Source organism: Xenopus laevis, chromosome 1S, assembly GCF_017654675.1.
Source record: "Xenopus laevis strain J_2021 chromosome 1S, Xenopus_laevis_v10.1, whole genome shotgun sequence".
Taxonomy (NCBI): Eukaryota; Metazoa; Chordata; class Amphibia; order Anura; family Pipidae; genus Xenopus; species Xenopus laevis.
In genome coordinates this window covers 100388941-100407288 of record NC_054372.1, presented here as the reverse complement: position 1 = coordinate 100407288, position 18348 = coordinate 100388941, and the positions used below count along the sequence as shown (strand labels likewise).

Genomic DNA, 18348 nt, shown 5'->3' with positions numbered 1-18348 from the left:
TTTGGACTTTAATAAATAACCCCCTAACAGTATTACAAAGTAGAGTTTTGCATAAAATTAATTAGTTTGAAAAGGGGAAAATATACTACAGCTGTGGAATCCATTATCCAGAAAGTTATTTATTATTTATGTAATTATAAAACAATACCTTGTACTTGTTATAATTTATATAATTAATCCTTATTGGAGGTCAAACAGTCCCATTTAGTTTAATGCTTGAATGATTTTTAAGTAGACTTAAGTATGGGGATCCAAATTACAAAAAAAAATCCCTTATCGGGAAAACCCCAGTTCCTGAGCATTCTGGATAACTGGTCCCATATTAGACTTGTGTTGAAAAGGTGGCCATCATTATTTAAAATAAGAGTGCAGATTGCTTTTAGTTTGCTCTTCCAGTGTTAGCAGGGAAATTGATTTAACGGTGAATGAAGTTGTATGGTTTAACATTAGATGGTTACAATGTTGTAATATGTTTTATTACTGTGTTGCATGCTTTCAATTTTACACCCAAGAAGCATTAAATGCACTTCTGTTATGATGAGCAATCCGTAACCGATCCATTGTTGCAATCTCAGCTAGCCGTTAGAAACGCTGGACCTTTGTGCTTAAACACTGTCTGCCTTCTTTTCCCATATTTTGCACAATATAAAATATCCACATATTTACTTTTAGGTGAAAATGTGCTTCATGTTCGTGATGCAGATACCCAAAATAAAATAATTCATGCACTTCAGCTCCAGTTTGGAAAACGGTATCCCTGGTAAGTACTGTGCACTTAATTAGAGCAATACTTCACTATTATAGGTACTGTATGTTGCTTTAGGCTATCTTCATAGTTACTGTGTAATCAAGGTAAGCTTCAATCTTAACTGTTTATCATTTTAAGAAATTATGTAACTCTTCTGTGTGAATTACCAGTAACTTTGATTCTTACTTTTCTGCACCTTTATATAGAACTAAGAACAATCATATTCTTGTTTGAGAGTAGCTCGTCTTGAAACTAAAGAATTGGTCTAATTCACAGTTCAAAGATCTATGGAGATGGAAATGCCGTCCCACGTATTGTGAAGTTTCTGAAATCAATAAGTCTTGACGAGCCGCTTCAAAAGAAGTTCTGTTTCCCTCCAGTAAAAGAAAGCATCTCTCAAGATATTGACCACATCCTGGAAACCTTAAGTGCTTTGGCTGTAGATCTTGGAGGGACAAATCTAAGAATAGGCATTGTCAGTATGAAGGTAAGCAACATCAAGCCATTTGCTGAATAGCTTATTTTGGACATATGCATACACCAAGAGCTGTGTTTAAATAATTCTAAACTATGAGTGGTTATATTTATATAGCTATATACTGTATAAGCATATCGACTTACTATCTTGCTATTTCTTGAACCAAACAGGGAAAACAAGGAAATTGAAGCTACTTATTGTTTGGCCCTCGTGAAGTGGATAATAGGATTACTAGTGCACAAATAATGTACACGTATACTCCTGCTTACAGAACATTCATAACAAAGGGGGGGGGGTATTACACTGGTAATGTAAATATCTACATTGACCAAGCATGAATTAGATTCAGTTTCCATTTGTAATGTGTTTTTATCATAAACAAATCTATAGTGTTTCGGAAAAAATGAAACACAAGCCCAACTTGTTGAGTTAATGTTGAACAAGGGGTTACACTGGATATAAAAGGTCTACAAACCCCTGCAAAATGGCAGGTTTTTATTTAATAAAAAAAAACAGAGATAAAGTAAAATAATATGGTATTTTTTCTTGTCCTTAGGGTGAAATAATAAAGAAGTATGTGCAACCTAATCCTAAAACATATGAGGATAGAATAGAACTAATTTTAAAAATGTGCATTGAAGCTGCAGCCGAAGCTGTTAATCTGAACTGCAGAATACTCGGAGTGGGTAAGCCATGTTTATATTATCAATGTTATGCATTCATATACTTGTTGCTTGTTGTTGTTGTCCCATGATATAATCCAAATTATTCCTTTGTGGCCAACTGTGAATCTAGAACCTCTCGTATAATATAATCGATATAAAGCCTTGCATCTTAGATTCTTTGTAGACAACCTGTAGACAAAATGTTTGTTAGTTAGTAAACTTTGGAAAAGTCTTATTTTGATAAGTCCTGCCATATTGGAACAGTTGTTTATGTTTTGCTTAATTTTAGGTTGATTTTAGGCTAATTTTCAGTCTTACCTATCCCTCATTTGGACAGGCATTTCTACAGGAGGTCGTGTAAACCCTCATGAAGGTATCGTGCTTCATTCCACAAAACTTATACAAGAGTGGAGCTCTGTGGATCTTAGAACTCCTCTCTCCGACACACTACATCTACCAGTATGGGTAGACAATGATGGTAATTGTGCTGCACTTGCAGAGAGGAAATTTGGCCAAGGCAAAGGAGTAGAGGACTTTGTGACTATTATTACTGGCACAGGTATGTCAAATTCTATTAACACAATGTTTTGTATATAATAAAATTCTGTGGCTAAGCCCAGCAGTGGTCAAATCATCTGGTATGTAAGAGGTTTTAAATCTCCAGACACCAATTTGTACTAAGTTATTTTCATTAACCTTGTATTTTTCGTACCTTGCTAGAAGGCATCCAACCACATGTATGAAAATGTTTTATTATTACAGAGAAAAAGGAAATAATTTTTTTAAAATTTGGATTATTTGGAAATGGTCTATGGGAGATGGGCATTCCATAATTCGGAGCTTTATGGATAACGGATCTCATACCTGTACTTAGAATTTTCAGAAAGTATAGTGTAGTCATGGGAGCAGCCATTCAAGCCTAGTATCGCAAAAAAGGCACAGGTTTACACGGGAAGGTAAACAAGGGTCGATGCAATTCATTGCTCGCTACAGTATGATAGAATTTCTTATATTATATATTAAATATGATGTTGTTTTATATTCATTTGGAAAGTGGCAGGGAAGAGTTCTTTTGAACACAACATAGATTTTCTCCTGAAGGACTGTGGCTGCATGTGCTATAAGCAGAGTGTAAGAAAGCAGGCAAGCATGGCTTATGTTAAGTCTCGAGAGAAATAGTCACAATGACCTTGAGGATTGATCTCTGTGTAGAGCATTCTGCTTTCAGAAAGGGAATTTGTACATTTACCCTATCAGATGGCTAGGTAAGCAAAGTAATACTGTTTTTGTTCTTTGTAACATTACAGTAATAAGAGATGCTTGACTTTATAATGCATAGTGAGAATTTTCCTGTCTAGGCACATTTGTTTAGCAAAGTAAATCCTTCAAATCCTAAATAAAGGTTAGTAGATTTCAGTGACTGTATGCAGCTAACTGCCCATGAGAAGAAATGGATCATGAGAATAATCCACTATACTGTATGTACATAGATTGCTATGTTTATTTCTGGACAGTGCATGGCCTAGCATTATATGAGCTATTGTAATTAATGATCTTCAGCCCCCACTATCCCTGCTAACTAACAGTCCAAGTATGGTATTTAAAAGGGAACTAAAGTCTAAAATAATGCTAGAAATGCTGTATTTTGTATACTAAACATAAACATGAATTTACTGCACCAGAAGCCTAATTAAACAAATGATTTATGCTTGCAAAGCTGGCCGCAAGGGGCTGTCATCTTGTAACTATGTTAAACATCTTTGCAAGACCAAGACTATGCACATGCTCAGTATAGTCTGGGCTGCAGTTGGGAGGTTAAGCTTAGGGATCGTCATAAATTATCAAAACAGGCACAAGTCAAATAATATCTGCCATAGAAGCCGATACAACAAGACTGATTAATAATCAGACTGCACTGGGTCTGCAGATACAAATCTCTACACAGTCGCTGGCTGCTTTATAGGGAATCAAACAAAGCTGGTTGAGGTCAGGGAAGTAAGGTGGGGGAGCTCCCCCATGCCATTTGAAAGTATGATTGTTTCCCTGCAGAGCAGTTAGGGACCGTCTGAAATTTCCTGTCCGCAGCAGTCAGAGCAAGTAAAACGAAGGGGGAATTTCACTGCACACAGTCAGGTTTTTTTAAAAATCGTACACATTTTTTAATTAAAGTATATTGCAGATATATTTTTTTTAATTAAAGAAAGTAAAAATCTGATTTTATTCTTTTGCTTTTACATCCCCTTTAATATTTTCTTTAATATTTTTTTTCCACTTTCCGTGAATGTACTTTTCTCTGTATTTCAGGGATTGGAGGAGGAGTCGTTCATAACCACGAGTTGGTTCATGGCAGCTCTTTCTGTGCCGGCGAGCTGGGTCACATCATGGTGTCCTTTGATGGACCAGAGTGTATGTGTGGTAGCAGCGGATGTGTAGAAGCATATGCCTCTGGAATAGCCCTGCAAAGGGAAGCAAAAAAGCTTCACGATGGTGCGTGTATTTAATATTCAGTCCTTTATTTATTTTATTTCTTTCTTTCTGGGGGAGGAGGAGAAATGTCAGATTTGTCCTCCAGATGGGTACTCATATTTATTTTATTCAGTTCTAAATAGATCTTGGTTTTGCTTTACTTACACATTTGTCTTCATGTGCCAATGAGCATATTACTCTTATTATGGAATATATGAATATGGAACCAATTTTGCTGTCATGTGCCAAGCTCAATGCTCAAACACAAGCACCCACCCCTCTTACACCTTTAGGTATAGGATGCATTAACTGGAATACTTGGGAGCTATGTTTTTTTTTTTCTCTAAGGATATTTATGTAAGTTGGATTAATTAAGTCTGCTAAAAATCATTTAAATATGTAATAATTTCCAATAGAATGGTTTTGCCACCAACATGAATTTAAGCAGCTTAGTTACCAGAAAAAGGGAAATTATTTAATCAGAGGTATTTGCTTAAAATGTGCACCACAGGCCATCACAGTACAGCCTACCACCCCTAACAACTTGCCACCCTAGGCAAGTGACTGTGGTTTGTACTGATATTTGACTGCTCAACTTAATATTACCTGATCTATTTTACATGAAATTATTATAAATTGCTATGACTTGCACTACATGAACACAATGGCTGTATCTGAACAATCCCTTGTGCTGTATTTCTGCTTTCCTATCACGTGCCAGGTTGGACCAGTTCTGCTTCTCAAGGTCAACTTCATTCTCTTTTTTACTCAGGCCACCGACATAGCAACAATTCATAGGTAGAATACATTTGTCATTGATGTGTGCCATGAAGTAGAAAATCCTGCACATGGACAAATCATTTTAAGTACTTTGCCTATAATCCGTTGCAGGGTAATGTTTCCCTGTGTGACATCCATGTGACAAGTCATGAGTAAGATCAGCTGATCTCAAACAGCAGTTGACTGTTAGTTAATAATAATAAGCTTTTGTTTTGGTGCCTGGAGTAAGAGCAGCATCCACAGGAAAGCATATGCCCTGTAGAATATAACTGGTTTCTACCCTGCCTCTGTTGTATTTATTTACTGCTTTACTTAATTGCTTTAAATATTGTGAGTTCTTGCATCTGTTAAATAATGCCTCTGTTCCTCTTACCATTAATCACAATCACCACTGATTCTTTGTTTTTTATGTTTCTGTCTACACCAGTGTGAATGAATTGGCTCTGATCTCTTCCCCTTTTTTATGTTCCATAATCTGTAGAGGACATGCTGCTGGTTGAAGGCATGACTGTGAAGAATGATGAATCTGTAAGTGCAATTCATCTTATTCAAGCTGCAAAATTTGGCAATACCAAAGCAGCCAACATTCTCAAAACAGGTAAATAGGTTTGCCGTTTGTCTTCTCGTGTAGTTCTATAATGCTCTTATTTAGTCCTCTATTTCTCAGGTTAGTTTTACGCTTTTCCTAAAATACTGTTTTTACAAGTGACAGCCTTCTTAGCATTTTCAGGGGAAAATACACTTTGTAAACCTTGTACTTACCTTCTTTTTCTTTTCACCGGGGGGAATTTTTATATCCATAGAATATGTATTCTGTTGGCCTTTGTGTAGATATAATATATGTAGCTGCTGCATTGCAGGCTTAATACTCTAGTGGGCATAACAAGTAATATTAAGGGTTCCACACTCACAGAGAAACATTACAGCTTAGATTCTGTAAATTGTATGAGCCAGAGATATATCTATGTGTATGCTAAACCTGATATTTTCATTCACACTATATCTGTGTTCCTCCTTGTGAGATAATGTTATTAATTATTGCCTTGCTGCTTGTACTCGCCCATTTTTCCAGGAAGTCAGTGTTCAGACAGCTGACCTGTTAAATGGAATAACTTGTGAATTAAGCATGTCACAGAAAACATAAACCTGCCATTTTAATTTTACATCTAAATGTTAGCTGTTGAGGGTCTTTTATGTGGATATGTTCCCAGAACTACCCATCAGCAAAGGTACTTTATATTCTGAATCTTTAGTGCTGCTCTTATGATGATAATGATCCATGTGGTTATTGGACCCTCTAAGCATAATAAGGGAGATCTAATAATTAAAATGGGAAGGAAAAAGGCCATGCTTCCTAAAGTATCTTTGGTGTTTCAGTACAAATCAAATATCTTGCACTTATTTTTGAACATTTTAAACTGTAAGTGCCCCATCCTTCAGTTAATATATCAGTTCCTGTTTTATACAAATAGGCTTAGCGGGATCCATGCCAACACTGCTCTGATAAGGCTAACTGCAGTCTCTCATTCTCCCATATTTGTCAGCTTAACTCCATTAATCATTGATATCTGTCTGTGCGCAGCGCACTGATAAGGAAATGCTTGGTAGTCATTTTCGGTAGTTTATACTAGATTGTTTTTAATAAGTGGAAAATAAGAACTTTGAACATATGCTGTAAATGCCAAATATCCCAAATAGATCGCCAGGACATTTGTAGATTTCTGGCTATTTATAGCCAGGAGAACTAAAGCTTAACTAAAGAAGTAGCTAGAAATGTTGTACATTATGTTTTATGTTTTTTTGTACCAGCCCAATACAACCACAGCCCTTTAGCAGTGAAAATCTGTGTCTCCAAAGATGCCCCAGTAGCTCCCCATCGTCTTCTCTGCTAATTCACTGCAAATGCTCTGTGCTGCTGTCACTTACTGAGCTTAGGGACCCACTCACAAAATACAGTACATATAGAATAGAAATGTCACAATATAAGACAGATTAGTAATTAATACAGATAATTACTACATGACAGCACAGAAACCAGTGCAACTAGCATAATCATTTAATAATCAGCCCTGTAGCATCAGTTTATATTACAGACAAACCTCATTTTCTGATTGATAATTTGTGACAACCCCTAAGCTTAGCTTCTCAACAGCTGCTCAGAGCCCACTGAGAATGTGAGTGTCACAGACACTTTCCAAGATGGTGACCCTCTAAAACTTTAGACTGGTGCAATAAGTTCAGTATATAAAACATGGCATTTTTAACCATATTTATTTTTTAGGGTTTAGGTCTTCTTTAAGGGGGAAGTTAAAATAAATTGCTGATGTTTTGACGTTCTTCAGCCTCTTAATATTTCTTGCTGAAGTTGCATTCTGTATCCTTATATGATCCCCAATATGTTTGCAGTTTGCATTACTCTGAATTGTGCCTTGCAGCTACAGGATTCTGTTAACTCTCACACTGCTGAAAACACTGCTAAAAAGGAAGTTAGGCAGCTACCAGAGGTAGGAGTATAGTGTGTACATAATAGGAAATTACAGAAAAGAGCTGTGTCGCACAGACAGCAACATTTTATGTGTTTTTGTTTTTTTTTTAACTAAACTTACCCTTTGATCTAACTTTTTTAAAAAATTTTCTAGCTGGTACTGCTCTCGGCATTGGCATTATAAATATCCTCCACACTATAAACCCATCGCTGGTGATCTTATCAGGAGTCCTTGCAAACCAGTACGTCAATGTTGTGAAGGACATGATACGCCAGAGAGGCTTGGCCTCAATCCAGGATGTTGATGTTGTCGTGTCCAATTTATCAGATCCTGCTCTTCTAGGAGCGGCAAGCATGGTGCTCGATTACACGACACGCAGAACATACTAATCACCCTGGGGATTGTCTTGCCAAGAGACTCTTGCCCTTTTATTGTCTAGCCCCGGTCAAGACTAAATTATTTAATATTTAATTCTATTGTATTTACTGTATTGTATTTTATGGAAAAGACTTCAAATCGGGACGTTCTGAAATTGCTGCTGGTTTTATTGTTTGCTTTTATAGTATTTGTACATAATGTTCGTATGAACTCTCTGCGGAGGTTTTTATTTTAAAACATGAAAAACTTATTCCAGGCTACGTTTGCTGATGAAAGATGATCGTGGCGATTGACATAAATCCATATAATTTATGTAGAGTAGGTAAATATTGCCGCATTGACCACAAATTATTTCCTCATAAATCACAAGCCTCTATTCCACGTTCAAGTCTGACACAAACACTGAAATTGTTCTGTTTATATCTTTATGTCTCTGCTTATTTTTACTGTTTTATCTGTACCCTGGAATCTGTGTGGAAAAATTATCATTATAGAAGGGAGTTTCATGCAGCCAACGTCCACGAAGATGTATGAACAAATAGGCGCACCTTCTCTTTAAGGAGAAGGAAAGTCATTAACCACTTGGGGGTGCCAAATGTTAGACACCCCTAGTGATTGTATTTACTTACCTGAAACCCCGGGCCAGTGCTCCTATCAGCAGAAAACTGCACCGGCCCGGGGTTATTCCAGTGAGCACCACGGAGAGCTTCTCTTGCGGCTTCTTCTTTCTTCAAATGTCCCGGGGCAGACGCATGCGCAGTAGAATGAAAAAGCCGAATTTTTAGTTAAAGTTCGGCTTTTTACTCGAATGTGCATGTGCAGCCGAATGTAGAAGCCGGAAGAGGATCGCTCCGTGATGCTCACTGGTATAACCCTGGCCCAGTGCAGTTTTCTGCTGATAGGAGCACCGGCCCGGGTTTCAGGTAAGTAAATATATTTACTTGGGGTGCCTAGCATTTGGCACCCCAAGTGCTAAACGACTTTCCCTCTCCTTTAAAGATAGAAGGCAAGACAATTACCAGACTAATACCCTGCACACTGGCCCAGGCTACTACTGTTGGCTGCATCTTCTGATCTGGGCGCTAGTGATGTGCAGGTCGGGATTTCCGCCACCCTCCCTCCACCCGAGCCCGACTTCTGGGTTCCTTTTATAGACCTGCCCCACCAATGACGTCACAAAAGGGGCGGGGAGAGTAGGCGCAGTGTCTATAAAAGAAGAAGCAGGTATTTGACGGTGGCAGGCGGGGAGAGCAGGAGAAGAGCTCAACCCGCACCCGCGAAGAAGAGTGCGAGGTTGGCCAGCCCGCACATCACTACTGGGCTCATATGTGCAGTAGAGTGAACTTTTAAGCAAAAAAAAAAAAAATACAATGAAGAGAAGATCTGAAAAGCAGAGAAGGATTGTGGTGTGAGTCCCCTACAGAAATACCCTGGGCCAGTGGTTTTTTTTTTTCAGTAAAAGTTAAAGTAATGGATTATAATCACCGGGTGGTGCGTAATATTTGGCACCCCACCCCCAAGTGATTATATTTAAGATGCTGCCCATACACAAGAACAACCTCAAAGACCAGTAGAAGACAGGGCAGCAATCTTAGTGGGCTATGACTAGAGGATATAGCTATAATACTCTGTTATTTGTGCAATATTTAGCAATTTGTTTAAGTCATGGGGGCCCAGTTGTACTGTTTGCACGAGGAGCCAGATTTAAAACTATACTGTGTATATTGAATAGGCCCCTTAATAGGACCAATACCATCTCCTTTGTGCATGTGGCTGGTGAAGGTATCAATCAAGTGGTAGGGGGTAAATTGTTGAAACGAAATATTCAGGGGAACATCTTGGATTGTAGGTTCCTACCTACCTGAGAAAAAAATAACCCCACTATAGATAGGGAGGTATTATGTGTCTCCATGTCTTTTACTTTGACCCCCTGCTCCCAAAGAACCAATGCTCTAAGCTATCATGGAGGGATAATCATGGAGGGATAATCATGAAAGGGTGGAAATTCTCCGTGAATATAAAAAAAGATAATCCACAGTTTAGTATTATTAGACTATTCTTTGGAGAATATAGTGGAGAATCTTTCTATAATTCTGATATTTGTAGGTGGAACAAATGACATTTTAATTTTTTCTGATTTATTTTTAAAGTATGGCTTCAAATTGTTTTATATGTAGATAAGGCTGGTGTCACCATATTTTCTTATGCAAACATTTTCAGGTTTTGGGTTTTCTTTTCTATCTAATAATTGTAAAAAGGATGACAAATAAATAAGACTTTCATAGAAATGATTATTAGTTCTGTTGTTTTATTTCAGTTGTTGTTGTTGTTTTATTTCAGTCTGTTGTTTTATAATGTAGATGGGGGCATTCTAAGACAATTTTCAACTGGTCTTTATTTTTGTCAGCTCTCTGGCTTGACCTGTTATTTAGTTGCTAGAGCTTGCTTTACCTTGAAACCAAGCAGAACTTTGGAAAATAGAAGATGAATAGTAGAGGCATGGAACAGCATTATAAGCAACAAGAATATGAATACAGGTATGGGATCCGAATTATGGGAAGTCTGTCTCCCATAGACTCAATTTTAATCAAATAATTCACATTTTTAAAAACTATTTTCTTTTTCTCTGTAATAATAAAACAGTAACTTTTACTTGATCAAAACTAAGATATTATTAATCCTTACTGGAAGCAAAACCAGCCTATTGGGTTTATTTAATGTTTACATGATTTTCTAGTAGACTTATGTATGAAGTATGAAGATCCAAATTACAGAAAGATCCCTTATGCAGAAAACCCCAAGTCCCGAGCATTCTGGATATCAGGTCCTATACCTGTTTAGTTCCGTAACAGGCAATAGGCTAAAAAAAAAAAAGAAATACAAAATAATGACCAAAAGACATTGCTTAGAATTGGCAAACTTGTTTTCACCGTGTTCTCTTATATGTCCAATCGGAGCATGTGTCTGAATCATTTTTAGTTGTGTTAAAATAATAGTTGTGTTCAGAATAATAGCAGTCAGACATCACTAACCTGATCAATCACTGTTTTTGGTAGAAATTATATTTCTACATGGCAAATAATTTACTAGTAGGTGTAAAAGAGTTATAGAAAACCAATAGATACAATAGCCATGACATGCATGCTGCTGATGCTGTGTAATTGAATTGTTAGTTGAGGCTTGTTCCAAATAATAGCAGTGTTCAAAATAATAACAGTGTGGAGTTAAAGTAGTGAGGTCATTCATTCTGTGAAAAAACAGGTGTCAATTACGGCCTTTATTTCAGGAAGGCGGGCAGCAAATGATGTGTATGCTGGTTATAGTGGATTTCTCTCTGAAATCTGAGTGAAATACTTTAAGAGGTCATGTTGCCTTATGCTGAAGAAGAAATGCCCTTGAAATGGGTGTTTCATCAAGACAATGACCCAAATACACCAGTAAACGAGCAACATCTTGGTACCAGACCAACAAGATTGACGTTATGCAGTGGCCAGCCCAATCCCCGGACCTTAATCCAATAGAAAACTTGGGATGGCATCAAAATATCGTTTCTGAGGCAAAACCAAGAAATGCAGAAGAATCGTGGAATGTAACAGGTGCCAGAAGTTAGTGGACTCAGATGTGCATCAGTTCTCAGAAACACTGCTTATACAACTAAATAGTAGTTCAGTGATTCAAAGGAAAGCAAAAGTTAGAAAAAAATTTCAGTTGAATGTGAATGTTTGAGTTTATTATGAAGAATGCAAACACTGCTATTTTTTTGTATATTCCCCTTTCTTCACATTCTGGAAAGGAATAACAAATTTGATAACTTTCATTTTTTGATTTGGAATAGAAGGTACAATTTTCCCAATGCATTTCCGTGTAAGAAAAGCTAATATAAGGATTTTGAGCTTTATTTACTTTTTTTCACACTGCTATTATATGGGGTTTTGGCAGATATTGGTTGGGGATGGAAAATCCTGCCAGGTAAGCAGCACATCAGAACATGGAGTTCTCTCCTGAAAGGTTTGTACCAGCCTAGATTAGGGTTGCCACATTTGTCATTGGATAAACCTGAACAAAGGGGGCATGGCAGATTACATTGGGGGTGGAGCATGATGGCCGGGTCAGGGTTATTGCATCACAACTGGCGGGATTTCTGTATACTTTTCTCAATTTAAATGCAGTTTTGAACGGACAGTCTTTTGAAAAACTGATCTATTATACAGAAATCAGTTATCCAGAAAGCAGGGGCGCTACTGCCATGATGCGAGTTGAGAAACATGCTTGAGGCGGCAGCAGCCCCCAAGTTACCGGGCCGGCAAAATCCTCTCCTGGTAACTTTAAGAGACAAATTTCTGGCTGTTAAACTGGAAATTCAGCTCCTTTAATGCAAAGAGCACAATTGTGCCATCTGCAAATACAGCAATGCTAATTTAGATTAACTTTTTATTGATAGGCTTTTTTCGTTTGTGTAATAATAAATGAACTGATATTTCATAATTAAGCCACACTGAGGTGAGTACATTAGTATTTACATGTTTTTCATTTATTGGCCAGATTATTGTTCGGATTTCACATTGAAGAAAACTGAACAGAAAGCTGATACCCAAATAGGCCTTAGCAGTGGCGGAACTACCGTGGGAGCAGGGGGTGTGAGCGGGCCAGGGCCCCCGGCAGCCCGCGCGCCACTGAAATGCGGGCCGTACGCTGCGCGTCATTAACCAGGGCCCGCCCCCCTCTAGTTACGGTACTGGGACTTAGAAAAACTGAACTGTTCGGGTCAAAACCCTAGCCTGGAAGCCAAAAGATTTGGCTGATTTGGCTCCTCACTCAGATGACTAAATGGGGCAAAGAGTCAATCATTTTGGTGGAGTAAAAAATGTAAGCTGATTCAGCACATCCGACGTGACGCCTGAGCTTCATCGTATCGGAACGGAAGGTATCGGATTCAAAACGCCCATGTAGTTCTACCTTGAAACTTCGTATGGCTAAGGGAGGAATCCCTTGCTGTGCCTTTAGCCTAAAGGAACTTCAGGGCATGTCTTATGTAAAATAGTGGAAGGACTCGCAGTTATAGTTACTATTCTTTTGCACATAAATCAAACAAGATATTTAATGATGGAGTGACAGCTTGAGGGATTCATATTATGATTTGGAGCCAGCTAAATCCCAAAGAACAGCCCAAGGAACTGTATCAGAATGCTTTGGCGCAAATAGGTTTTTTGCTCCTGTGAGTGACAATGATCTTCAGTTACACAAAAATGTCACTACTGAATCCAAACTTTCTCTTCTTCTGTATTCTAGTTCAGATCAGATTCTAAAGTCAGCCATTTTTGGAGAATTCTGTATTTGGATACAGAATTAGGTGTTTACTTTATCTGGATAGATATCCTTTAGTTTTTTTTAATGGGGGATCTACATAAGGAAGTATCTGATCTGAACTGGAATTCTACCTACTTATTATTATTCCTACCTATTAACCTGCTCAATGAACCCTTTCTCCGCTACTTGTTTTTCACCAGAAGATGGCAGCAATGTGCTTGTAAAAATATAATGTTGATTTGCTTTTTTTTCTTTTAGTATTTTAGTATTTTTTAAACTGTATACTACAAATTACGGGACATATTTAGTCAAGTTCAAAGTGTCAGTTTTGATGGACAGGTCCAGGCTGGTGAATTACCAGCAGACACTTACAGCGTGGAAAATACGTATTGAATATGTCAATGGTTTTCTCAGTAAATCTATTTCTACAACAATAATGTTGTGAAGGTCTTGAGAGAGCTCTTTGCTTTTATCCATTATGAGATGCTTCTTGTGTTACATCTTGGTAATGAGAAACCTGCTTTCTAGATACTGACAGATTTCAGCAGGTTTCTTGGCTTTCCATGTCTTTTTGCCCCACCTTTTCTTCATTTCTTCAATAATTATTCCCTGTGTCATACCACTTTACTACACATAACTTAATTTATGGACTTTGAGTTCTTTGTATGTGTGGCTTACCTGGGTTGTTACTTGGTGTAAATTTCATGTCAAGAGCCCCATTAGAAACATACAGTATTTACTTATTTTCCCTGCTGTGTTTCTTCATCTAGATCATAATCCTCCATGATAATATCCCACATATGTTATTGCTTTATGGCATTTATTAGCACGACATGGGGAAAATCAATACTAAGCACTGTAAAATGGAAGTTTTCCATTGCTTCATTATGCCACTCAAACACACAAAGACAATGGGATATATTTATCAAAGAGTGAAGTTAAAGATCGCCAGTCTGCTAGTCAGTAGTCAGATGGCCCAACAGGCTCCTTGGCATTTGGGTCAAGGGAGAGTAAATGTGGGGCAGTGTTTCCTACGGTGTATAATTTGGGTACATATCACATAGTCATGGGCATTTCAGGGCTCCTTCCTTCTCTGAAGCAAACCCATACCATTTTCAGCGGCAAAGTAGGTGCACATTGCTAGTGCAGAGAGTGTAATTGCACTCACTGCAAGAGCAGAGCTGAAACTCCAATTTAAAGATAGGAAATTTGGTTCTGCTTTTTTGTCGCCCCTGCTAACTTGCAGGCTGCTGCTACTGCATAGGGGGATTTTCTCATGGCAGCAGTGCCCCTGCACTTCATAGATTATCCTCCTTTTAATAAAGATGTTATTAAACACATTATAACAACAGATTCTAAATAACTGCTGCATGGGCTGCGCAGCTAATTCAGAGAGCTCAATGCAGGTCTCAAACTGCACCTATTACAGTATATATTTGATATAGATGCTGCAAGTGTAGAGTTGCCAACTCAGCCCTTTAAAACCAAACACATGGAATCTACAGCCTGCATGGCTAATTAGCACTTCATTTAGATGCATGATGCATGGCTGCACATACATCGGTTCAGTCTGCAGCATACATCTAATGGTAGGACTACATGGACGTTTTCAGCTCGATCCGACGCGCTGCGACAAAACGCATGCTACGGAAATAAGGTAAGAGATAGAAATGACGCATGAAGTCGCAACATTGATCCGATGCAACACGATTGTCGCAGCGCATCGGATTGAGCAGAAAATGTCCGTGTAGTCCTACCCTAAATTAATTGCTAATTAGCCATGCAGGCTGTGGATTCCATATGTTAGTGCCAGAACGTGGGTATCTGGGACCAATCAGAGACCTCATCCTTTGGGCCCACAGAATACTTTAGTGCGATTGCTGCCACTAGCCCTCAGCGATTTCGCTTCCCCCTCCTATTACTATGTACATGAATGAGCAGGGGATAGCTTGCACTATTGGCCTTGTTCTTTTGTTCTATTTGCCTAATGAATTACAGTAGGGGGTATATTATCCTCTAGTTACTGTTAGGTGTTCTGTACTGCAGTATATTACAGTAGCAAGATGCGGGGGTTGATTTACAAATTAAGGCTTTTACAGACACACTTTTAAATGCTGGTTTACTTAAGTATGTGCATTCACTAACCCCAAAACGTTTTTTAAATATATTAATAGTAAAAAGATGCAGGTTGAGAGTGTTGCTCCTTTAAATAATGGTACCAGTATGGTTGTAACAGATACAGAAATGGTAAATGTGCTAAATCAGTTCTTTTCTTCAGTGTATACAATAGAGTAAAAGTCTGAGTTCCCAGGCTCCCTTTATAGCTGCACTAATGGCTCAGCTCAGTCTAGTCAGTGGCTGACTCAGATTATTCATAAAGCTTTAATAAAAAATGAATGTAAAAAAGGCGCCAGGGCCTGATGGCATACACCCACGGTTCTAAGAGAGCTTAGTTTAGTTTTAGACCAGCCCCTATTTCTGATTTTCTCAGATTCACTGTCATCTGGCATGGTGCCTATGGATTGGAGAAAAGCTGATGTCATTCCAATATTTAAAAAGGGATTACGATCTCAGCCTGGCAATTATAGGCCAGTACATTTATGTGGTGGGCAAATTATTTGAAGGCTTGTTAAGGGATCACATTCCAAATTTTGTCCTAGTGAATGGCATTATGAGCAGCAATCAGCATGGCTTTATGAAGGATAGGTCGTGTCAGACAAATTTAATTGCTTTTTATGATGAGGTAAGTAAGATGCTGGACAGTGGGAGGGCAGTAGATGTGATCTATTTGGATTTTGCCAAAGTGTTTGATACCGTGCCCCACAAACGACTGCTTTCTAAACTAAGGTCTGTTTAGCTTAATGAAGTCATTTGCACATGGATAGGAAACTGGCTACAGGATCGGGTACAGAGGATGGTTGTTAATGGTACATTCTCTACTTGGAGTAAGGTTCTTAGTGGGGTCCCCCAGGGCTCGGTATTGGGTCCACTTTTATTTAACTTGTTCATTAATGACTTAGGGGAGGGTATTGTAAGTAATGTATCAGTGTTTACAGATGACACAAAACTATCCAGCCCAATTAATGCCATCCAGGACGTGGCAACCTTGCAACACGATCTTGACAAACTGGCAATCTGGGCAGCTAAGTGGGAAATGAGATTCAATGTTGATAAATGTAAAGTCATGCACCTGGGATGTAAAAATATCCAAGCCACTTATACCCTTAATGGGACTGCACTAGGCAAATCCATTATGGAAAAGGACCTTGGAGTCCTTGTAGATGATAAACTTGGCTGTAGCAAGCAATGCCAGTCAGCAGCATCAAGGGCAGATAAGGTCTTGAGCTGTATTAAAAGGGACATTGATTCACAAGAGCAGGGGGTTATTCTTCCACTGTATGATAGAGCACTGGTAAGGCCCCATCTAGAATATGCAATACAGTTTTGCTCTCCAGAGGTCAAACATTTGGAATAGAATGTGCAGTGTTCCCAATACATTTGCGTGTATGGAAATAAAAACTGGATTTTGAGCTTTGTTCGCTTTTTTTAAATACACTATTATTCTGAACACAACTGTATATATTGCCTTTGATCTCCTTGGATGCATAGAGTCACTAAAATTTGTCCTGAGATTCCTTCATATCAGTTACCAACAATACATGCTTCCTTGATCGTAGAATATACATGCATTGTGGGAATTGGAGTCTTGGCTGGAGGAGAGCTGGCTTATGCTACATAGTTTCAAGAGTCAGAACTAGCATAGCATGTCTTAACAAATGCCATAAATCTGTACCTGGATAAGTGCAGGGTAGAGTGGTCCTTTAAAGGTAAAACTTGATAAGAAGCAAATCTTAACAGTTCTTCAGACACTTACCGTCAACTATTGTTTTCTTGGCATCCTGGTCAATATTATGGGTGGGACCTGAGGCAGCTCCTTCAATGCCGCCCCCCCCCCCTCGCCGGCTTACCTGTCGGGAGGGGAGGCAGGAACACTATTGCGGACAGCGCAATTGCTCTCTTGCTTTTTACCGCCCCTGAAATCCTCTCTGGCACTGCCGCCTGAGGCGAGCAGCTCAGCTCGCTACATTGGCGGAGCGCCCCTGAGTATATGATTTTTTTTAAACTAACAGGCCCCATAAAACAAAGTTTAGTTATAGCATGGTGCAAAATGCTTAGAAGATGGAAACTAAAAGCTAAAGAGCAACCTTTCATCAGGGAAATTAAGAACTGGGCTGTTACGCATCAGTATAAAGTGAATGCTTCTTGCAAGGGACCCTATTAATTATTTGTAAAACACCAGAGGATGGACTGTTACTCATACAGTTTAGATAGATGATCTGGAAGGATATAAAGAATGAGTCTAGGTTTTTTTAGGTGTTTTTTTCATAAACTACAGACTCTCTCAGTAAAAAAAGTTTTGGAATGTTTGCATGGCATGGAGGGAATATGATAAAGGTGCAAAATATCTGCTAGAGGTCAAGCAATGAATAGCAACCAGGTAGCATTTACTTACTGAAAGCAAACATCTGCTAGGTTGGGGATAAGGGAGAGGTTTGTTTATTACAAGTAGATCAATGTGTATGTTAATAAAGGAAAGGGAGGTGAGTTTGGTGAACATAGCCCAAATTAGAATGGCAGATATTAGGATTTAAAAGAAAAAACAAAAAAACAGACAGAATGTAATTCCAAGTCCTATTTAATGTTCTCTTTTTTTTAAGCAAAGGTGTTGTTAGGTGTATAGTGTCCCTTTAATTGGGAAAGTTAGCCTTCAGCCTAGCACACAGAGGCCTTGATGGGCCATGAGAAAAAAGGAGGCCTTCGCGCTTTTTATACCGAACCTGCACTAAACATTTATATATAAACACTTTTCATACCGATTGCAAGTGAAGCATGTGTGGGACAAACATCCCTACCCCTATTATTTTTTTACATTTTTCATAATTTCATAGACAGTGACAGTTTAAACAGGAATACTCTGCTCTATTTATATTGTGGTTGTTGGTTTACAGATTAAGCAGTAGTCAATTTTGCAGTGGGATT

The 18348-nt window shown here is 38.4% G+C and overlaps 1 protein-coding gene across 5 annotated transcripts in view; it reads left to right on the top strand.

The window, feature by feature from the left end:
* The window catches only part of gne.S (glucosamine (UDP-N-acetyl)-2-epimerase/N-acetylmannosamine kinase S homeolog), a 32447-nt gene extending 23986 nt beyond the window's left edge, over positions 1-8461 (top strand). For all 5 annotated transcript variants that reach the window (XM_018239926.2, XM_018239922.2, XM_018239923.2 and 2 more), the window contains 7 exons: positions 673-760; positions 1025-1235; positions 1783-1912; positions 2229-2450; positions 4196-4378; positions 5619-5735; positions 7777-8461. In XM_018239926.2, the coding sequence (XP_018095415.1) occupies positions 673-760; positions 1025-1235; positions 1783-1912; positions 2229-2450; positions 4196-4378; positions 5619-5735; positions 7777-8012 (1187 nt within the window). In that variant the 3' untranslated portion in view covers positions 8013-8461. The remainder of the gene's footprint in view (positions 1-672; positions 761-1024; positions 1236-1782; positions 1913-2228; positions 2451-4195; positions 4379-5618; positions 5736-7776) is intronic.
* The last annotated feature ends 9887 nt before the right edge of the window (positions 8462-18348 follow it).